The sequence below is a fragment of the Ovis canadensis genome, chromosome 2, assembly GCF_042477335.2.
Source record: "Ovis canadensis isolate MfBH-ARS-UI-01 breed Bighorn chromosome 2, ARS-UI_OviCan_v2, whole genome shotgun sequence".
Taxonomy (NCBI): Eukaryota; Metazoa; Chordata; class Mammalia; order Artiodactyla; family Bovidae; genus Ovis; species Ovis canadensis.
In genome coordinates this window covers 35,014,055-35,038,072 of record NC_091246.1, presented here as the reverse complement: position 1 = coordinate 35,038,072, position 24,018 = coordinate 35,014,055, and the positions used below count along the sequence as shown (strand labels likewise).

The 24,018-nt window shown below is 38.7% G+C and overlaps 1 protein-coding gene across 14 annotated transcripts in view; it reads left to right on the top strand.

The window, feature by feature from the left end:
- NTRK2 (neurotrophic receptor tyrosine kinase 2) overlaps positions 1-24,018 on the top strand; it is a 396,774-nt gene that overhangs the window by 80,845 nt on the left and 291,911 nt on the right. For all 14 annotated transcript variants that reach the window (XM_069575812.1, XM_069575811.1, XM_069575815.1 and 11 more), the window contains 3 exons: positions 6,188-6,223; positions 9,346-9,443; positions 22,778-22,877. In XM_069575812.1, coding sequence (XP_069431913.1) covers positions 6,188-6,223; positions 9,346-9,443; positions 22,778-22,877 — 234 coding nt within the window. The remainder of the gene's footprint in view (positions 1-6,187; positions 6,224-9,345; positions 9,444-22,777; positions 22,878-24,018) is intronic.

Here is a 24,018-nt window from a genome sequence, read left to right as displayed (position 1 = left end):
CCCATTTTTGAAATCCTGCAAATGTGTTTTTCCTTTTACTGTAGTGTTTTGCAGTTAAAAAATCATAAAGATTTACTCATGAAGGTTTATACAAAGTCATAAGATTTACTCATGGGCTATAAATGAGATTAGAAGATAGAAATAAATAGGCCCTCACATTAAGCTATTTAGCATGGACTTAAGAGAATGGTGGACAACGTTGGTTCGATATTGTTGTGGTGGGGGGGAGTGATTCTGTCATCCATGTTTAGAAGCTTAAATGTCCTCAAGGTCCATCTTTTGGAGGTGCAGACATGGCACGTTGAACACAGAGCTTGGTCAGGAGTGCATGTGTGGTTGTAATACAATCTTCATGGTTCTTTTTCACTTGGGGTTTTTCAGGCTGCACTCTGGACCTGTTAACTCTCTTCCCATAATTTCTGACAACAGGCCTTAGGTCAGCAAGAAGGTACTAGTGAGTGTAGCACCTGGAGGTACTCAACAGACTCTTCAGAAGATAGTACTTGAACATCAGACAAACAGACCTGGGCACTCATCTTGTTTTGGTTGGGAAAGAGTTTTAGCTTCTACACTGGAGTGAACCGGGGAGGTAGAGAATGGTCTGCTGCTTGTTTGGAATGCCAGTGGGTTAAGGGAGTCCCAGGAAGTCCATATTTTATTCTGGAGATTCCCAACACGAAGCTTTAGAGCTTGAGGCCACCTCTGTTGCTCCTGAGATTTCGTAGTTGATGAGACTACTAGTATAGTCTTCAAGAAACCATGCCGTGCCGTTCTCAGTGGCTTCAGTCACGTTCAACTCTTTGCGACTCCATGGACTATAACCCTCTAGGCTCCCCTGTCCACGGGATTTCCCCTGCAAGAATACTGGAGTGGGATGCCATCTCCTCCTTCAGGGGATCTTCCTGACCCAGGCATCAAACCCACATCTCCTGCGTCTCCTGCTTTGGTAGGCAGGTTCTTTACCACTGACCCACTGGGGAAGCCCTCAAGAAACCATGGCTCTCTCTCTCTCTGGGACTTTCCCACAGCTCAGATGGTAAAGAAGCTTCCTGCAGTGCAGGAAACCCTGGTGTGGGGAACCATAACCCTTCTCAAATCTCCACGACCAGTGCATTACTCAAGTGCATTTGTCTTTCTTTTCTTTTTTCTTTAAATTTAAATTTATTTATTTTAATTGGAGGCTAATTACTTTACAATATTGTATTGGTTTTGCCATACATCAACATGAATCCGCCACAGGTACATACGTGTTCCCCATCTTGAACCCCCCTCCCACCTCCGTCCATGTACCATCCCTCTGGGTCATCCCAGTGCACCAGCCCCAAGCATCCTATATCCTGCATCAAACCTGGACTGGCTATTCGTTTCTTATATGATATTATACATGTTTCAATGCCATTCTCCCAAATCATCCCACCCTCTCCCTCTCCCACAGAGTCCAAAAGACTGTTCTATTTATCTGTGTCTCTTTTGCTGTCTTGCATACAGGGTTATCGTTACCATCTTTCTAAATTCCATATATATGCGTTGGTATACTATATTGGTGTTTTTCTTTCTGGCTTACTTCACTCTGTATAATAGGCTCCAGTTTCATCCACCTCATTAGAATTGATTCAAATGCATTCTTTTTAATGGCTGAGTAATACTCCATTGTGTATATGAACCACAGCTTTCTTATCCATTCGTTTGCTGATGGACATCTAGGTTGCTTCCATGTCCTGGCTATTATAAACAGTGCTGCAGTGAACACTGGGGTACACGTGTCTCTTTCAATTCTCTTTTCATTGACTTTTTCCCCTCCTATCCCATGTTTATCTTTTCTCATTCACTTTTTAATACAGATTATCTCCAACAGTGGTTCCTACCTTTAGCACATAATGATACATAGTGAATAAATTTAAACTAAATAAATGGAAACAGTGAGAAATTAGGCTTTAAAATGGCAGATATCTTTGAATTTTGACCATTGCCAAAAGTCTGAAAAGGAAATGGTGATTTTTTTTCCTGTTTCTGCATTTAATATGATGTTAATAGCTACTGTGCTATTAGCATGTAAACATCATTGAAGCTTAGCTTGACTTAGAAGTTGCCAGAAGCAAAATAATATACTTGTTAAGCTGGGGTCAGCTGGAGTAATGTGACCCTAGCATTTTGTAAAGTCTGGGTCTGTGCATCCTTCCATGTGGCAGGTCTTCTAAACCTTTGTACAATAAGAGACATTTCTTTCTTTTGATGAGCAGGTCCTCATCAGACATAGTACAGTATGATAGGGAGGAAAAAAAAAATTGTTCCTCCCACGTTGTCTTTCTGTGAGTTTCATAATCTTGTGCTAAATTTGGCTATTTCTGACAATGAAAGTAAAGTGACAATACTTCTCATGCATCTGGGACAATGAAACAAGGAAAATATAGTGCTTTTCAGAATGTGTAGGCCTGACCTCATGGTTTTGCTGGTGAACTTGGTAGAAAAGCCATACACTGATATGAATCCAAAGTTTGGAAAAGGACCTGTTTTCCAGGTTCTGAGCTAAGCTATTTCCTTTTGATCCCATCCCAAATCCCACTTTCCTGTACCCATTTGCTATATTGAATTGATTCAACATTTTGAATCTTCCTAGGGCTTTGTGTGGAGAAGGCAATGGCAACCTACTCCAGTACTCTTGCCTGGAAAGTCCCAAGGATGGAGGAGCCTGGTAGGCTGCAGTCCATGGAGTCGCTAAGAGTCGGACACGACTGAGCGACTTCACTTTCACTTTTCACTTTCCTGCATTGGAGAAGGAAATGGCAACCCACTCCAGTGTTCTTGCCTGGAGAATCCCAGGGATGGCAGAGCCTGGTGGACTGTCATCTATGGGGTTGCACAGAGTCAGACATGACTGAAGTGACTTAGCAGCAGCAGCAGCAGGGCTTTTTGTGGAGAAGGCAATGGCACCCCACTCCAGTACTCTTGCCTGGAAAATCCCATGGGCGGAGGAGCCTGGTAGGCTGCAGTCCATGGGGTCGCTAAGAGTCGGACATGACTGAACGACTTCACTTTCACTTTTCACTTTCATGCTTTGGAGAAGGAAATGGCAACCCACTCCAGTGTTCTTGCCTGGAGAATCCCAGGGATGGCAGAGCCTGGTGGGCTGCCATCTATGGGGTCGCACAGAGTCAGACATGACTAAAGTGACTTAGCAGCAGCAGCAGCAGCAGCAGGGCTTTGTGTGAGTAATGAGTTTGGGTGTTCCCTTTCTGTGATGAGGCTGAATACACCTGTATATCAGTCATATTCGATGAGGTTCATTCATGTATAGTTTAGATAAATCTGGCTCTGAATCCATAGAGCCTCTTTACTTTCTGATGGAATCAGGTGGTGACTGCATGTAGGGTTGTTGAAGGTATGAGAAGAAATCAGAGTGACCGACTCGTCCCAGTTTTAGCACTTCCTATGTCCAGGGAAGGCCCCCATCCTGGACAAACTGCACAGATTTGCTCAAAACTGTCCCGGTTTTAAAACTTAAACTCCTTGGCCTCAGGCCATCTTAGATGGTTGTTTAATTTAGTATGAGTGAGGGTCCACATGCTTCAATCCAAATACTTAAGAAATATAAATGAAGTTAATGACTTGTTAAATTAAAAAAAAAAAAGTTCTATTCTACCTTGGGCTTCCCAGGTGGCACTAGTGTTTAAGAATCCTCCTGCAACATACTAGATGTGGGTTTGATCTCTGGGTTGGGAAGATCCCCCGGAGAGGACATGGCAACCCACTCCAGTGTTCTTGCCTGGAGAATCCCGTGGATGGAGGAACCTAGAGGGCTACAGTCCATGGGGTCGCAAAGAGTCGGACATGACTGAAGTGACTTAGTACATTCTGTTACCTTGGCAAATACATATTTATAATGACCTGGAAGCCTGGGTTTGCAGGTCGAATTCTCAGACTCTTGGCGTTCCAAGCAGAAGCAGAGCGGTTTCAGTAGAGCTGGTCCCCAGTCATGGCCCCTGCCCTGGGCTTCCGGTGATATGGTGAGAGCTGTATGAAGGGGATGGGTGTGCATGTGGCCACCTCAGCCCGCTTGTCCTGGCTCACACTCACTTGGGTCTTATGTCAGAGGGTGCTCACCCTGGTGGCGTGGCCGCCTGGAGGTGACAGTTGTAGGGGAGGGGCTTACCAGTCCTAGGAAGTTTGTGCAGGGCCATGGTGAGAAAATTCTGGGCCTTGGAGACCTAGAGTGAGGTCTAGAAGTGAGGAGCAGACTCTAATGGGCAGATGCCTTGCAGATTCAGATTGTATGTTAAGAGACCAGTGGGACCAGATCAGAATGGGATCTTCTGAGGGATGGGATGGGGAGGGAGGTGGGAGGGGGGTTCGGGATGGGGAACACATGTACACCCATGGCTGATTCATGTCAATGTATGGCAAAAACCACTACAATATTGTCAAGTAATTAGCCTCCAATTAAAATAAATTAAAAACAAAAGAAAAAAAAAGTAACAGATTACTGAGCAGTGCAAAGAATGACTTTCTTTCTTGGGATTATAGAACCTTTTCTTCAGCAGTGGTGGAAAATCCTAACTTTGGGGGCACGTCACTACGTAGGTCCAAGGACGTTGCAAAGAGAAAAGACTTCAGAGGATGGGCAGGTGTCCTGTTAATGACATTCCTAGAGCTTCCATTGAGATATTCCCTTGCTTTATTCACTGAATTCCCCTTCAACTTGCAGAGTCACTTTCAAGAGCCTTCTCAGGACTGTTGTATCAGCTACAAATAATTCTGACAATGTCTATTGATATTCTGTAACTCAAAGCTATTTTGAAATGATGTTTGGGATTATAAAACTCAAAATATAATTGAAAATGACTGGAATGATGACTTTGCATAAATTGATGTAGGGTCATCAGGAGTGGCTGTACAGGTTGTGCACTGCACAATTTCAGGTGATTCCATTAACATTGATGACAGTCTTAATGGTGCCCCCTAGAGTTGTACAAAGCACAGACTGCACAGCAGTATGCAATATCCCTGAATCAAAATGGACAATGATTGACTTATTTTTTCCCCTGCTAAAATAGGTATCTTCTAGATGAACTGTATTGAAATTCTGGCTTGAATATTAAGACCACTTTTATTTGGTTCTTCATTTAAATTAATCTTGATTATTTACTAAGAGCTACAAAAACAGAAAATAGGTTCAAGTTTCACTGATTTTAAGTATTTTTCTGTTAAGAGTCCAGAAATGAAATGAGAATCACATAAATTTTATAGTTTACAAATTTTGTATTTCACACAGTGAGGAAAGACTAAAAGCATAGAAAGTGACTTTGGAAATTCATTTCGTAATCGCTTAAATGTTACATCAAATTTTGATTTTAATTCCAAGCAGGCTTTCATATAGATACTGTAGTTTCAATAGTTTTGATTGAAGAATAAGTAGCAGAAAATTTTTTGTCACCTGTTCTTGTTAACAGTGATTTTAAAAAGATTAAAAAAAATTTTTTTTTATATTCTTAGAAATATTTTAAAACAGAATATTCTGACCATTTTGGTGACTAAAGACATATCAAAAAAAAAAAAGGTATACTCTTGAATTTCTTTCTTGACATAACATTTTTTGTAGCCTCAGTAGAGAAAGTACATTTATTTTTCTGTGTTATATTAGGGTAATAAAAGGGTTATTCTGTCTTGGAAATGTCCCTCAAGACAAAGTGGAGAGAAAAATTGTACTTCAGGCGTTATCATCCAGGCTGGTTAATAATGTGTTTGTGCATACAAATGGACCGTCCAAAACAAAGTATGAAAGTAAACCCTGAGTCATCAGAGAATAATCAAAGTGGATCAGAAGTGATCTTTTTCTGGAATGAAAATACCAAAATTATAATTAAATTGATCAAATGTGTAATAGAAACAGCAAAAAAAAAGTGGCCATAGTTCATTGATGCTTGAATTCTTTCTCATTAAAGTGATTTTTAATTTCTGTTTGCCCCTTTCTTTTCCTTTCTGGAATAGAGACGGGAGTTGTGGGCTTGAGAAGAGCAACAAGGTTAACATGAAGCAAACCTAGAATTTCAGATTTTATTTACCTATAAAACAATCTATTCAATTTAAAACCTTCAATATGTATTTTGCCAATTTTAGTGGGCTTAGTTAGTAATTTTTAAACTTTGAATGCATACTTAACAAGATATCTTTGTTTTGTTTTGCTTTTTAGGTGCAAATCCAAATTATCCTGATGTAATTTATGAAGGTAGCTATCATGTGGTCTGTATTTTGTATTTTTTCAAAATATATTTGTCTAAAATGTAATAAATCAACTGAAGAAGAACTTTAAGCTCAATTAAATATACACTTCAAGCACGACTTAGGCCAAAATAATACTTCAAAAATCATTCGGTATTGATGGCTGTTTTCCCTTGATATTTACAATGCCTGTAAATAGTGTTTTCTCTCTCATGCTTGTTCTTGGAAGTAGTAAATCCATTCCGCTGTAACAGACATTTTGTTTCCATAATTGGGAACTAATTACCTGTTTAAAAGCCTTGACTACCAAGAAAAGGGAGGTGTATCAATTTCTGGCTATGACGGTAAACCCAATTCAAAATTATGTTTCTTATATAATGAAAAAGCCTGGCTCAGAGACAGGAACCTCAAAGGCAAGGCACGTTTTGAAGTTGGTGAAACCAGCAACTCAACCATATCATCAGGGATCCAGGTTTTTTTCCCCCCCATCTCTGCACCCTCCTGCCCATTGTGCTGGCTTCACTGAACGCTGGTTTCTCTTATGGTCTTAAAATGAGTCATTCACATTGATGGGAGAAAGGGAGGAACTTCTGAAATTGTTCCAGAAGAAGGAGAACTTTCCCAGAGACCTCCATCAAACCTTCCCTGTTTCTGACTCAGGACTCGGTTGGGTCATGGTTCAATTTTGCCTCCAGTATTGAGGCTGAATTAACCCTTGGTTAAATAGATCCACCCCTGGAGTTTAGATCAACTTTCCTAGAGGAATAAATTCCCTTGAATAAAATGGGTCTCTCTCAAATGGTAAAGAATCTGCCTGCAAGGTAGGAGATCCGGGTTCAATCTCTGGGTTGGGAGGATCTCCTGGAGAAGGGAATGCATACCCATTCCAGTATTCTTGCCTGGAGAATTCCATGGACAGGGAGCCTGGAGGGCTTCAGTCCATGGGGTTGTAAAGACTCAGACACAACTGAGGAACTAACCCTTTTACTTTTGGAACGTGGAAGAAGAGAACCAAACTGTCCACTGTATTCAGCAGTTCAGTCGCTCAGTCGTGTCCAACTCTTTGGGACCCCATGAATCACAGCACGCCAGGCCTCCCTGTCCATCACCAACTCCCGGAGTTCACTCAAACTCACGTCCATTGAGTCAGTGATGCCATCCAGCCATCTCATCCTCTGTCGTCACCTTCTCCTCCTTTCCCCAATCCCTCCCAGCATCAGCTTACCAAATATCTCATCTTTCCTTTGCTATTTTAATTGAATTCCAGGGTCATTTTACTAGGTGTGAGAACCCATTGTTAATAGTTTTGAAACCACTTTCATGATCAGGAGGCTTCTTTTGCGGAAATGGCAGGCTCAATTTCAAGACTTGGCTTGAAATTTAAAATTGATCAAAAGTTACATTGATCAAAATGTTGCATTTATATATTTATTCTATAAAATATATATTCTTTAATTCTGATGCACACCTTGACAAATGTGTATATTTATATTTTTAATGTAAAAATAATTTTCATTTTTAAATATAAAATGATTCTCTCTGTGTTTATGTGTGTATATTTAACTTGAGCTAATTTTATCTAGGGAATTAAATTGTCTTTTCTTGCTTTATGCATGTTAAGCCATATTCCCTCCAGGCTGTTGTGGTTTGGGTGATTTTGTGGATGTGATTTGTGTATTTTTATATTTATTTGTTTTGATATGGCTTAAAGAAAGAGTACATCAGATTGTATCACAGAGAAATTGTATTGTGATTTTTCCATTTTAAAATTATGTTTTGAACTCCTTTCCAATAATTTTAAGTCTCTAAAAATGTCATCTTTCCATTGGACTCAGATCACACATTGAATATTTGGCCTAAAATGTTGTTATATTAAACTGTAGATACTTTAATGATTTAATTTTGCATGAGTAGCTGGATATAATATGAAGAGGGAAAATAAGCAAATAAATGATATCTCCTAGTGTTTGAAATATTAATAAGTTCTAATATTTTCAAAATGAAAATGGTAAGAATATAGTTTTACGGTTAAGAATGAAACAGCCACAGATAGAAAATAAATGCTGTTTCTGTTAATTTTCATTCACATTCAAAGGAACACTCTGCTAATAAGAATATAACTTAAATTGGTTGCCTTGAGGCCAGCATGATATTTCTACCAAGGGAAGATTAGCTGGGGCTGGCTTAATGAGGTTTGTTGTTCAGGATGGAAATTGAAGGCACCATATCCATTTAGAATAAAAATACACACCGTTTATAAACAACATTGTCTGCAATAAGTTTATTAAAACTTTTTATGACTTTTATATATAATATTATTAATAAAGATGTTCCCTACAGAAAAATCACTTATTTCTATCCTGATCCATGTAGGCTAAAATTGATCCAGAGGAGCAGCTACATTTGAGAACTATGAGAACATATCCTCACAATTATAAGTGTTGTGTTGGTGAAGTTCCCTATACATTAATTCTGCAACTGAAATATTGGCAATTCAGAACTCTTTTAAAAAGTTCAAATGTGGACCCAAGTTCACTCTCAGTGCTGAGTCCCCATTCTATTTTAAGTGAATAAGTAAGATGTCCAGAAATCAGTGCTGCTGATTTCAAGTCTGATTTCCGGACTCTGTTGCCTTCTTGCCAGTTGACCTTAAGACTAGTAATTACTAGTAATATTTCTAAGCTTTCATTCTTTGGCTGTAAAACTGGTGGTTAGACTTGATTTCCAAAGACTCTTCTAGGCCTATAAATCTATGACTGTTGTATGGTCGATTTTTTTTGTATTTTCATTACTTTATCAAAAAAGGAATATATTGATATCATATACAATATTATATAATAAAAACCTTCATATGCAGAGAAAAAATCCTAAACCTGGTTTGGAATTTGACCAACAAAGCAATGATGTAAAGATCTGAGTTGAATACAGTTTTGACATCACACAGTCTTACAGTGAATTTAAACTAAGGTGGGGAGGTGTCGTGTTCCTCCCCAGCCACACTGTCAGTGGTTTGGGAGCTTGTGATTTGTCTTGCTTTGTTCTGGATTCTACTGTGGCTCATGTTTGATTGCAGCCTAAAGACAACTTCAACTTCATGCTTCCTTCTTTTCCCCCTTTCTCCAATTTAAGATTACGGAACCGCAGCAAATGACATTGGGGACACCACGAACAAAAGTAATGGAACCCTTCCCACAGGTGTTGTTGATACAGGTCGGGAACACCTCTCGGTGAGTGAGATGCTTACTTGTTTGCTAAATTTGTTCTGAGCATTTTGATTGCTTGAATGCCTGAGGGACCTTCAATGCCAGTCTTTCAACAAAATACTTTCATTCAGATGTAAATATGGTGTTGAAGGGTGGAAGAACTAATAGAAAGACTTAAGAGAAGTTATAAACGTACTGTGGTCTTCCCTGGTAGCTCAGGTGGTAAAGAATCTGCCTGCAATGCAGGAGACCCAGGTTTAGTCCCTGAGTTGGGAAAGACCTCCGGAAAAGGAAATGGCAACCCATTCCAGTATTTTTGCCTGGAGAATTCCATGGGGTCACAAAGAGTCAGACACGACTGAGCAACTAACACACATAAAGGTGCTGCAGAGCCTCTGACTTATTGCTGATGATTCCTGTTTCAAATATCTGTCCTTTAGGGACTTCCTTGGCAGTCCAGTGGTAAAGACCCTGCACCCTACAGGGGACATGAGTTCCATCCCTGGTCTGAGAACTAAGATACCACATGTCACTTGGAAGCCAAAAACAAAACAAAAGACAGATACAAACAAATGTTGGCAAGGTTGTGGAAAAATAGAAAGCCTTAGATATTACTGCGGGCATGCGTGTGTGCTTGTTAAGTTGCTCAGTCATATCCGACTCGACGACTGCATGGACTGCCAGGCTCCTCTGTCCATGGAATTCTCCAAGCAAGAATACTGGAGTGGGCTGCTATGCCCTCCTCCAGAAGATCTTCCTGGCTCAGGGATGGAACCTGCAACTCTTGGGTCTGCTGCAGACAGGTTCTTTACCACTGTCGCCACCTGGAAAGCCCCTAGATATTGTTAGTGAGAATAAAAAATGGTATGGTAACTTTCAAAAACTCTAAGTTTCTAAAAAAAAAATATTGTCCTTTAAAAGAGTATTACTACTTAATCAAGAAACCAGGTTTCTCATTCAGTTTTGTTCTTCAGTTGCTCGGTCGTGTCTGACTCCGCGAGCCCGGGGACTGCAGCATGCCAGGCTTCACTGTCCTTCACTATCTCGTGGAGTCTGCTCAGACTTATGTCCATTGAGTCAATGATGCCATCCAACCATCTCATTCTCTGTCACTCCCTACTCCTCATGCCCTCAACCTTTCCCAGAATTAGGGTCTTTTTCAATGAGTTGGCTCTTTACATCAGGTGGCCAAAGTATTGGAGCTTCAGCTCCAGAATCTGTACTTCCAGTGAATATTCAGGGTTGATTTCCTTTAGGATTGACTGGTTTGATCACCTTGCCATCCAAGGGACTCTCAAGAGTCTTCTCGAGCACCACAGTTTAAAAGCATCACTTCTTCGGCACTCAGCCTTCTTTACGGTCCCACTCTCACATCCATACATGACTACTGGAAAAACCATAGCTTTGACTCTACGGACCTTTGTCAGCAAAGTGATGTCTCTGCTTTTTAATATGCTGTCTAGGTTTGTCATAGCTTTTCTTTTAAGAAGAAAGCATGTTTTAATTTCATGGTTGCAGTCACCATCTGCAGTGGTTTTGGAGCCCAAGATAATAAAATCTTTTACTGTTTCCAATTTTTTCCCCATCTGCTTGCCATGAAGTGATGGGACTGGATGCCATAATCTTAGTTTTCTGAATGTTACATTTTAAGCCAGATTTTTTACTCTCCATTTTCACCTTCATCAAGAGGCTCTTTAGTTCTTTACTTTCTGCCATTAAGGTGGTATCATCTGCATACCTAAGGTTATTGATATTTCTTCCAGCAATCTTGATTCCAGCTTATTATTCATCCAGCCCAGCGTCTCATTCAGGGATATGTATAATTATTCTTGTTTCCACACCTTCACACTTGTCTCCTTAAATATCTTAATAAAAATTTCAGTGCCTACAGAGCGTAAGAAATCCAGTAAGTTCTGAAAGGGGCTGGCTATGGGAGGGTATAAAAATATGAATGAAATACAGATCTATCCCTTTGGTTCTTATACTTAGGTCAAAGACCTGAGTTGTGAATACTAGCACCTAAAATGCAAATAGAGGCTGAGCAAGGCAATGGGATTGGTAGATGTAGAGGGGCAGCACCCTGGTCCTTCCTCTTAGGAGAGCTGGAGGAGTCTGTGGGATAGGTTTTATAGCCTGTGATGGATGCATGGAATTTGGACACAGAGGAAAGAAGAGGAAGGGCCTTGTAGGTGTGTGAACAAGAGCCTGCAAACTGGAAACATTCTTGATTGGAAGGCAGGGTGTGTGAAGGATGGTGGTCAGAGGCAAGGCTGGGGAAGTTGGCCATGAGGTCTTGAACCTCAGTGCCAGATGGTTAGATTTATGGCGCAGTGAAGAACATTAAAAGGGGTGTGAGTTCATCTCCCCAGGACTCTGGGGCAGCAGCTCAGGTCAAAACCCAGCAGACTCCTCCATTCTTTTCTTTTCCTTCCTTGTCATGTGCACCCAGTCAAATATCGTGTGAGTTCTGCCTCCTTGTAAACTTCAAACCTGTCCATCCATAAGCTATGGCCCTTGGGCCAAGTTCAGCTTATGTAGTCTGTAGGCTAAGAATAGTTTTAACATTTTAAGTGGTTTGAAAAAAAAAGGAGGATGACATTTTGTGACACATGAGCTTTTTATGAAATTCACATGTCAATGTCCATAAATAAAGTTTTATTAGAATAGAATTATGCCTATGTACATATTGTTGTGGCTAATTTTGCACTCAAGGGCATATGGAGTAGTTGCAGCAAAGTCTATATGGCCTGCAGTGCTGGAAATATTTATCATTTGGCACTTTGCAGAGAAAGTTTGCCACAATTGCTTATTCCTGGATGACTGCCCAGCTTCCCACCCTGTCTCCCTCTCCCACTCTTGTGATCTTCCAGCTTTTTTTCATACATCAGCCTGAGTGACTTTTTTTTAATAGTTTTTTTATTTGATAAGTTTCAGCTGTGCTATATTGTAATTTCACATCTGTGTGCACTAAAGAGTGATAGTCCCACCAGCTTAGTTACCATCTGTCACCATACAGTTGACCCTCTTCACTCATTTTGCTCACCCTGACTCCCTTTCTCTTGGTAACCACTAATCTGATCTCTGTATCTATGAGTTGGTTTCTATTTTGTTTGTTTGCTTGTTTGTTTGCTTGTTTGTTTAGATTCTACAGATGGGTGAAATCATATGGTATTTGTCTTTTGTCCGACTTATTTCTGTTACTGTAGTACCTTCAAGGTCCATCCATATTCTCACAAATGGGAAGATTTCATTGTTTTTAATGGCTGAGTAATATTCCATTGAATAAAACTCAAGTCCATTGAGTATTATTCCATTGAGTAATATTCCAATAAATATATATGTATACATTTATACATATCACATCTTCTTATCCATTCATCTGTTGATGGACACTTGGGTTGTCAACACATCTTGTCTATTGTAAATAATGTGCATTGAACATGTGTGTAGTTGCTAAGTCATGTTTGACTCTTTGCAACCCCATGGACTATAGCCTGCCAGGCTCCCCTGTCCATGGAATTCTCCAGGCAAGAATACTGGAGTGGGTTGCCATTTCCTCCTCTAGGGGATCATCCTGACCCAGGGATCGAACCCACATTTCCTGAATCAGCAGTCAGGTTCTTTATCAGTGAGCCACCTGTGAAGCCCCTAAATCTTGAGTTTGTTTCTATTTTGCATGTGTATTCATTTGTATTGTTTTAGAATTGCACATAAGTGATATCATACAGTATCACAAGTCTCTGGTCCACTCTTGGCTGCCCTAAACCCAGTGTGCTGTGGCACGGGGGTGGTGGGAACAGAACGTTACCAGGTAGATAATGGGGTCATTCACGGGAATGCCATGGATGTTGCTCCCCAGTGGATAGCCATGAACCACTGAGCATGGAATGCAATGTATGAGCAGGATTCGTGAGGAGGGGAGGCCAGGGACAGAGGGTGGACTAGGTGTTCTTTGAGTTTCCAAAGCTGGGTTGGAAAGGAGAGAGGATTACAGTGACCAGACTCCCCTTGTTCTGAAATAGGCAACCTGACACTGAATCCCAGATACCTGTCCATTGCTGGGAGATAACAAATAGAAGGCACACCTTCTCTGTGCCTAAAATTCTTCCCTAGAAATGGTCCATTAAACATATGGGTGCATATATCCTTTTGAATTAGTGTTTTCATGTTCTGGTATAAATACCCAGACGTAGAATAACTGGGTCATATGCTACTTCTATTCTTAATTATTTGAGGAGTCTCCATACTATTTTACATGGTGGCTGTACCAGTTTGCATCCTCACCACCAGTGTTTGAAGATTCTCTTTTCTCAATATCCTTGCCAACATTTGTTATTTCTTGCTTTTCAGTAATAGCCATTCTAACAGGTGTGAGGTGATATCTTACATGGTTTTGATTTTCATTTCCCTGATAATTAGTGATATTGAACATATTTTCATGTGTTTGTTGGCCATCTGTATGCCTTTGGGAAAAAATGTTTATTCAGATTTTCCATACATTTTTTAATCTGGTGGTTTGGTTTTCTATTGTTGAGTTGTATGAGTTCTTTCTATATTTTGGATATTAACCCCTTATCAGATATATGATTTGTAAATATTTTCCTCCATTCATAGGTTGAATTTTTATTTTGATGACAGTTTCCTTCACTGTAAAGGAGCTTTTTAGTTTGATGCAGTCTTATTTATTTATTTTTGCCTTTGTTTCACTTGCCTTTGGATTCAGATCTACAAAAACATTTTTAAAACTAATATCAGTGAGATTATTGCCTATGTTTCCATTTAAGAATTGTATGGTTTCAGGTCTTACATTCAAATTTTTAATCCATTCTGAGTTAATTTTTGCAGGTGGCATGAGATAGTTTTCTAGTTTCATTCTTTTGCATATGGCTGTCCAGTTTTCCCAGCACCATTTATTGTGCCGAAGAGACTGTTCTTTCTCCACTGTATGTTCTTTGCTCCTCTGTTATAAATTAATTGTCTGTATATATATGGCTTTATTTCTGAGTTCTCACTTCTGTCTCTTGATCTGTGTGTCTATTTTTGTACCCATGCCAAACTTTTGATTACTGTAGTTTTGTAGTACAGTGTGAAATCAGGGAGTGAGATACCTCCAACTTTGTTCTTCTATCTCATGATAGTTTTGGCTATTCAGGTTCTTTACTGGTACCATAGAAATTTTGGGATTATTTATTCTAGATCTATGAAATATGCCATTGGAATTTTGATAGAGTTTACACTGGATCTATAGACTGCTTTGGGTACTATGGACATTTTAACAAGATTAATTCTTCCAGTTCGTGAATATGGAATATCTTTCCACTTATTTGTGTGTTTTTGTTTTTGTTTTCAATTTCTCATCATCGTCTTAGTTTTCTGTGTGCTGGTCTTTTCACTTTTGGTTAAATTTATTCCTAGGTATTTTATTCTTTTGGTATAATTGCAAATGGGATTGTTTTATTAGTTTCCTTTTCTGATAGATCATTATTAGTATATAGAAATGCCATACAGATCTGTACATTGATTTTGTATCCTGTGACTTCACTGAATTAATTTACTGGTTATAATAATTTTTTGGTGGACTCTTCAGGGTTTTCTTTTCTTTTTTTTCAGGGTTTTCTTAATATGGTAACATGTCATCTGCAAATCATGACAGTTTTACTTTTTTCTTTCTGATTTGGATGCTTTCATTTCTTTTTATTGCCTAATTTCTATGGCTAGGACTTCCAACATTGTGTTGAATGAAAGTGGCAAGAGTGGGCATTTTTGTCTTGTTGCTGACCTCTTTGTTGAGTTTTTATCATAAGTGGATGTTAAATTTTGTCAGGTGCTTTTTTCTTTATAAATTGAGATGATCATGTGTGATTATTTATCCTTCATTTTGTTAATGTTATGTATCATGTTGATTGATTTGCAGATATTGAACCATCCTTGAATCCCTGGAATAAATTACATTTCACTGGTGTATGATCCTTTTAACGCATATCAGATGTATTTTGCTAATATTCACTGAGGATTTTGCATCTGTGTTCATCAAGATATTGGCCAGTTATTTTCTTTTTGGTGTCCTCATCTGGTTTTGGTACCAGGGAAATGTTAGCTTTGTAGAATGCTTTTGGCAGGTTCCTTCTTCTTCAGTTTTTTTTTTTTTCCCCCTGAAGAATTTGGGAAAGATAGTTCTTAAATATTGGAATGTTTTTGTAGAATTTGCCATTAAAACTACCTGGTCCTGGGCTTTTGCTTATTGGGAGAATTTTGATTACTGTTTTAATTTCCTCACTAGTAATTTGTCTATTCAGATCTATTTCTTAATAATTCAGTCTTGAAAAATTATGTTTCTAGGAGTTTATCTTTTTATTCCAATTTGTCCAATTTTTTGGCAAATAGTTGTTTGTAACAGCCTCTTATGATCCTTTGTTTTCTTATGATGTCATTGCTATTTCTTCTCTTTCACTTCTGATTTTATATATTTGAGTCTCTTTTTTATTAGTCTAGCTGAAATTTTATTGATTTTATCTTTTCAAAGAGCTATCTTTTTGTTTTATTGATCTTTTCTATTTTTTAGTCTTTATTTATGCTTGGATCTTTATTATTTCTTTTACTAATATTTGGCTTCATGTGTTATGCTTTTTCTAGTTCCTTTGGGTGGAAAGTTAGCTTCCTTATTTAGGAGTTTTCTTGTTTATTGAGATTGGCCTGTATTTCTATGAATGTCCCTCTTGTGACGTTTGCTGCATTCCAAAGACTTTGGTATGTTAAATTTCTATTTTCATTCATCTCTATGCATTTTTATTTCTTCTTTGATTTCTCCAAAGACCTATTGGTTGTTAACATGTTGTTTAATCTCCAGTTTTTGTAGTTTTTCCAATTTTTTCTTGTGACTAAGTTTTAGTTTCATGTAATTGTCTTTGGAGAAGATGTTTGATATGATTTTAATCCTCTTAAATTTACTGAGACTTGTTTACTGACCTAACATGTGAACTGTCTTGGAGAACCTTCCATGTGCCCTTGAGAAGAATGTTTATCTACTGCTTTTTGGTGGAATGTTCTCTGTATATCTGGAAGGTCGTCTGATCTAACAAGTTTTTGGATAATCAATCCATTGATATAAATCGGGTGTTAAGTCTCCTGCTATTATTGTATCTCTTTCAAATTCTCCATTTCACTTCAGTCACTCAGTCGTGTCCGACTCTTTGTGACCCCGTGGGCTGCAGCACGCTAGGCCTCCCTGTCCATCATCAACTCCTAGAGTTTACTCAAACTCACGTCCATTGAGTCAGTGATGCCATCCAACCATCTCATTTGCTGTCGTCCCCTTCCCCTCCCACCTTCAATCTTTCCCAGCATCAGGGTCTTTTCAAATGAGTCAGCTCTTCACATCAGGTGGCCAAAGTATTGGAGTTTCAGCTTCAACATCAGTCCTTCCAATGAACATTCAGGACTGATTTCCTTTAGGACGGACTGGTTGCATCTCCTTGCAGTCCAGGGGACTCTCAAGAGTCTTCTCTAATACCACAGTTCAAAAGCATCAATCCTTTGGCATTCAGGTTTCTTTATAGTCCAACTCTCACATCCATACATGACCACTGGAAAAACCATAGCCTTGACTAGATAGACCTTTGTTGGTAAAGTAATGTCTCTGCTTTTTAATATGCTGTCTAAGTTTGTCATAACTTTCCTTTCAAAGAGTAAGTGTCTTTTATTTCATGGCTGCAGTCACTATCTACAGTGATTTTGGAGCCCCCCAAAATAAAGTCTGCCATTGTTTCCACTGTTTCTCCATCTGTGATGGCACCATATGCCATGATCTTTGTTTTCTGAATGTTGAACATTTGCTCTGTGTATCTTGGTGCTCCTGTATTGGGTGCATATACCTTTGTAAATGTTATATCTTCTTGCTGGATTGACCCTTTTATCATTATTTAATGCCCTTTGTCTTTTGATACAGTGTTTGTTTTAAAGTTTGTTTTGTCTGTTATGAATATAGCTATTCCAGCTTTCTTTTTATTCCGTTTTCATGAAATATCTTTTTCTATCTCTTCATTTTCAGCCTGTTTGTGTTCTGTCTTCTGAAGTGAGTATCTTGTAGGCAACATACAGACAGATCATGCTTTTTAATCCGTTTAGTCACTCCATGTCTTTTGATTGGTGAATTTAGCCAATTTACACTTAAAGAAATTATTGACCAGTATATAATGTCATCATTTTGTTAGTTGTTTTATGGCTATTTTTGTAGTTCTTTTCTGTTCCTTTCTTATTCTCTTTCTCTCTTATCTTGTATTTGGTGGTTTTCTTAAGTGTTATGTTTAGATTCTCTTATCATTTTTTCCTCTTTTTACTATAAGCGTTTTCCTTGTGATTACTGGGACATTCACATGTAACACTGTATGTAAGTAATATCCTGTTTTAAGTTGGTAGTAACTTAAGTTTGAATACATGCCAAAGCTTTATCTTTTTACACCCCATCCCCATGATTATACTTGTGATGGAACAAGTGGAGGCTCTGTTCATCTAGTTTTCAGACCCTTTTCTGAGGGAATTGTTTCATATTTAGTTGTAGACTTGCTGTGTCTATGGTAGTAGATGAGTTTAGGATCTTCTTACACTACCGTCTTGAACCCTCTCCCTTGAGTGACCTTTTTAAAGCACAAATAGGATCACTCTTTTATTGTCATTCTCAGTCTTCCCAATGCATTGTGATGAAACTTTGATTTTAGAAACCCAGCTCCTCATGATGGTTAATAGGGACCTACATGTCTTGCCCTTGTCTGTCTCTCTGACTTCATCTGCATACTCTCCTCACTGTTTACCAGTTATCTTTTTAAAATGCTCTCTTGCATGCTCCAGGATTACTTTTGTCGCATAGTTTTCACATTTGCTTTTTTCTCTAGGAGGCATGCACTTCCCAATGGTCACCACACAGCTTTAGCTAGAGTGGCTAGCAGCATCCAATGCCCCATTTCTTTTTCTTCTGAGCAGTTATTATTGTGATAATTATCTTGAGTATTTATTTGTTTGCATGTTTAATATCTTTTTCCTTTCCCTGATTCTTTAGTAAGATTCTTAGTATAGGTAACCTGGTCAGTGTTTTTCCCAGCTGTATTCCTAGTCCTTGGAATAGTACCTGACACCTAGAGGTGATTAGACTGATGATGAACACTATAGAATGGGTTTAGGAAGAGAAGGATTGGAAGTGGGGTGATGATTTAGGTATTTGGTTCAATAATAAAGAGATATGATGAATATTTAAACCAAGGCCATGGCAGTGGGGCCAGGGGGCTCAAAAAGGGATGCAACTTGACTGCAACTTATAAATACACATCCAGTATTTGGAGACACACACATGTTTCCACAGATGACTATATTCATTGAAACAGCAAGAAAAACTGCTGTGTGAAATCAACTACAGAATGTTTTCTAATTCCTTCCTTGTGTAGTCATTTAAGTTTTTACTCTCATACCAAAACACTTAATGTTTCTTGGTTTGAGAATGTTGTTTGCGTATGTAAGGAATCCAAGGAGCATGCATTAAACCAACTGATGTGTATGTACCTCAGTTACTAAAAATTGTATGCTAACTTGAATCCAAATGCTAAATTTAAGCCCTTAATTGGTATATCTCAGTGTTTGAACTGTCTGTGGTAGGGTATTGGAGAGCAAGATCAGTGAAAATAATCTTTGTTGAAAGTCTGTATATTTTGACTCCATCTGTAACCCCTAGGAATTTGCATGAGAGTGCAGGTCAAAGTTTTGTAAAATTTAAAGAAAATTGCAAAATTATGTGTGGATCAAACATTTAATACATCAATAGCCCCTGATCACCAGAAAGATCATTAGATTAGAAGAAGAGTTTCAGAGTCAGGGAGCTGATACAAAATTCAGTGGTATTTTCAAAGCCTTTGGAAGACACTTGCAATCAACAAATGCTCCTCATGAATGCTGCTGAATTTTCAGAGCAGAGCAGCTCCTTATTTGCTGAGAGGTAGCCTTAGATAAAACCAACCAACCAACTAGCCAATAAACTTACTCCTTTTCTCCCATGTGAAGACACTCCCACCTCAACACACATACACACAGTACATGAAATTCTGCATTTATCAAATAATTTGAGAAAATGATTCTTCTCATTGTCATAAGAGTCTTTGTTTATTAAAACATTCTTTACATTTAGAACTGCTTCAATAGGTTTAAATATTTGGTAGCAGATCATTAACTGCTTTTCTCGAGTCAATCACCTTTCCATTTTCTAAGTTAACTTAAACATTCCATAATGAAATAAAGAATGCAGGGCAAGTATACTATCCCCACGTACAAATGAGGAAACAGTTTTAGAAAAGTGAAGCACCTGTGAGCTGTCACAGCTGGTAAAGGTGAGGTATCCTGGGAACATAAGGACAAAGGTTTCCTGAATGCCAATCAGGTACTTTCTGAAGTGGGGAAGACTGTACTGTGGCTCTGCAGAGAGATCCTGGGACTCAGGGTGGGTCCTCCGATTCCCTCTTCATCTCAGATTCCTTCCTATAAGATAGTGCTTGAACTTGTTTATCTGTATAATTTTGGAATTTAATAATAGGGTAGAGAAACTTATAGCTGATGATCTCTTTCCCATGAAAATGTTAGTTAGAAATAAAGATTGAAAAAGAAATGCGCAAAACCATAAGATAAGTTTGAGTTAGAACAAGTTGATTCCTAACTTGCCTTTTAGGAATCACTACAGTTCTATTTGTATATAGGTCACAGAGACAGAATTAAGTGTGTGCTCAAACATCTGTAGAAGTGTTGCCTGGGAGAGCCGTTAACAACTGAAGCAGCAGAGAAAGAGAAATATCACACCTTTGTTCCACCCTAGACACGTGTTTGGCATGTGCTCTTTTCTGCGTTTTGCGGCTTATCTAATGCTGTCTCCATCTAACCCCATCTGAAGGTTCTGCTGGGGGGATTTCAGTGTGTGTGTGCTCAGTCATGTCCTACTCTTTGTGACCCCTTGGACTATAGTCCACCAGGCTCCTCTGTTCATGGAATTTTTCAGGCAAAAATACTGGAATGAGTTGCCATTTCCTTCTCCAGGGGATCTTCCTGACTCAGGGATTGAACATGCGTCTCTTCTGTTTTCTGCATTGGCAGCCTGATTCTTTACCACTAGCACCACCTAGGAAGCTATAGCCATGTGTTTTTATTATTCTGCTTTCACTCTCAGCCACACACTTTGAAAATGCAATGTAGTGGATAAATCACACACAAATCACAGGTTTTATATTTGCTAGGCTTATATTTCGACCCACTCCAGTGTTCTTGCCTGGAGAATCCCAGGGACAAGGGAGCCTGGTGGGCTGCCATCTATGGGGTCGCACAGAGTCGGACACAACTGAAGCAACTTAGCAACAGCAGCAGCAGCAGGCTTTTATTTCAGTCCCAAGCTTGAGAGGTATGACCTGGGGCTGCTTTCTTATGTTTTTCTAAATCTCAGTTTTATTACCATCATCATTATCATCATTATGGCAAACATAATTAATTACTTATTAAACTAGGCACTGTGTCAAGCCCAATACCTATATTAACTGATTGATGATTTACAACAACCTGCAAGGTAGAGTTATTATATCCCCTAGTTAATATGTGAAAATTATGAGGTGCTGAGAGGTTAAGTGATTTGTAAACCATGCAACTAATATATGGTAAATCTAAATTCTGAACTCGGAGAATCTGTCCTCTTAATCTCCACTTGACACTGCCTCTCACTATGGTATATGAATACCATATATAGTATATTATATGGGCATATTAATCAGGATAAGCTATGCTGTGGTAACAAAAATCCCAAAATTTCAGTGGCTTAAAATAATAAAAGCTTATTTCTTGTTTCATTACAGGTATTGACTGGGAGTTCTGTCAGCCTCATCCTCATTCTAAGATGAGGCAGACGCATCAGCCACTTTTTGAAAATGTAGCATTTATTTTGGCATCAAGCAAGAGTACACTGCCCTTAGTGCTATTAGCATTATTATCAATGGATAATTTTTCTTTTGGAGGACTGTCCCAGGCACTTCAGTATGTTTAGCGGCATGCTTGGGCTTCCCTGGTGGCTCAGCTGGTAAAGAATTGATCCCTGGGTTGGGAAGATCCTCTGGAGAAGGGAATAGCTATCCACTCCAGTATACTTGCTTGGAGAGTTCCATGGACCATATGGTCCATTGGGTTGCAAAAAGTTGAACACGACTGAGCAACTTTCACTTCATTTCACTTCAAAATCACCTTAACCATCAAGCACTTCTTTCCACAGGGTGCTAGTTAAGTTCTAGCTAAACTATATCCAGATACAGCTATCCATCTGTTGTTGTCAATAAAGTTTTATTGGAACACAGACAAGCCCATTTGCTTGCATAGTGTCTATGTCTGTTTTCACACTATAGCAGTGGAGTTGACTAGTTGCAACAGAGATTTACAATGTGAGGCTTTACAGGAAAAGTTTGCCAACTCCTGGTTTATAAAAACAGACATATTTTGGAAGTGGGACTTTGAGGTGCATAAGAAAAATGGAAGACAGCCCTATGTCCATCTTTTTTTCTAAATTATTAGCGTGTACTTATCATTATGCACTTGTGCCTTTGTGATTTCCAGCTCAGAGCTGTGACAAGATTCACAAAGATATGCACTTACTGTCTTGTGTGATTCGCAACTTGCAATTACACTTTTAAATTAAAAAAAAAATCCTGTATTGATCTTTCTCATACATACAGAAAAGGTCACATGTCAAGTCTACAACCCCATGAGCCTTCACAGGCTGAGCTCACTCTCCACTTCTTTCCTGCTCCCTTCTAGACCTGCTCACTGCTCCAGGCATGCTGACTTCCTAAGAGCAACAATAGCCAACTTAAAAAAAAAATCTATTATGGACAACTCTCAAATATGTACAATAGTAGAGAGAATAAAGAAATGAACTCCCCTGTATCTTTCAGCAGCGTCAAAAATTATTAGGATTTTGTCATTCATGTTTTATATTCTCTCTCTTCTCTTTCTAGATAGGTATGCAGGTATATAGGTAATAGATAGATAAAATATATATTTATATATTATATAATATATGATGTGTTAGTATAAGTTTATCTATATAATATCAATTGGATGAATATTTTTATTAGCTTTAACTTACAGTTTCTCACTTGTAGAATAGGGATAATAATAGGACCTATATACTTCTTCCTAGGTTTGTTGAAGAATGAGTGAATTGGTATCCATAAAGTTCTTAGAAAATCAAGTAGTAATTATTCAATAAATATTAACTGTCTTCAGCAGCAGCAGCAGCTTCGGGGTACAAGGAACTAATGAACAAGGTCATGACTGCCCTCTTTTCTTTTCTCTAGGTCTATGCTGTGGTGGTAATTGCATCTGTAGTGGGATTTTGTCTACTGGTAATGCTATTTCTGCTGAAGTTGGCAAGACACTCCAAGTTTGGCATGAAAGGTAAGAAGGGTTGTGTTTATTTTACTACTTATGTGGAATCATTTTGGCTTATGACTAATGCTAATTACCACTAAAGAAGGAAGCAGCTAGATTTACAATGACTAGGATTGAAGGCTGAGAAAACAGCAACAAAGCTATGATACTACAAATCAAGACAGAGCAAAATCATGTTGATTACTCAGCACTACCCACTTTCAATGAGAACAATTGTCTCAGAAAACATAGAACTGGTTTCTTGAGTTTTCAAGTGACTAATTATGTCTGAGTTTTGCTTTTACTTCAGAAAGGCAGGCTAGTGCCAGACAAGTGACAGACACACATATTTTGTGTAAAAAAAAGGTCCTTTCTATTGTACATTTGACTTCTAGAATTTCTGTGGCATGCTTTTTGTGTTGCTGCTACATTTTCAGATTCTCATCTTTTGAAATTTAAAGTGTTGGGAGGCAAAATAAGAACAGCTATTGGAGGTACACTGAAGCATTGTGAATGAGTCACGTCTTATTTTAGTGGAAAAATTCCTAGTGCTCGATTAAAAATTAGGGTTTGTGTTGCCCGCAATAGACCATTGATCTCTTTTAGAAAATTGAAAATTCATTTCAGGGGCCATAAGTAGGCAAGAGTTTTAGAGATTAAGAAGCATTTGCTCCGATATTTAAACCTATGTATTGATTCATGTTATTGGTGAATTATGCATGGTCTCTTATAAATGCCACTAGCTGGGGAAAGCTGTGACACCACAGTTAGTGGTGTCTTAATTGTGTTGGGGAGACACCTGGGTGGGTTTTCTTGATCTATATCGCTCATCACGTTTACTGTTATTGTTGCCTGCTTACTTGGAAGTGATGTTTAAGTAGCAGCAGGTTGTCCAGGGTGGATCAGATCCATTTTGATGCTTTCTCCTTTCTCTGTGTGTGCCCATGAACAAGATGCTGAAACCTGAAATGAATGAGGAGGAACAGCGGTAAAGTCCTTAAATATAACGGCTAAACCTCCTCCTGACTCCCCCCTTTGGCCTCTTGATCCTTGACATTTCTTCTGAAGGAGGAAAGATCTCTCATTCTGCAGTTATGAATAAGGCTTGAGTGGTGGTGATGGTGGAGGGGGCTGTTCTACAATGAGTTTTCATTAGTCCTATGGTGGT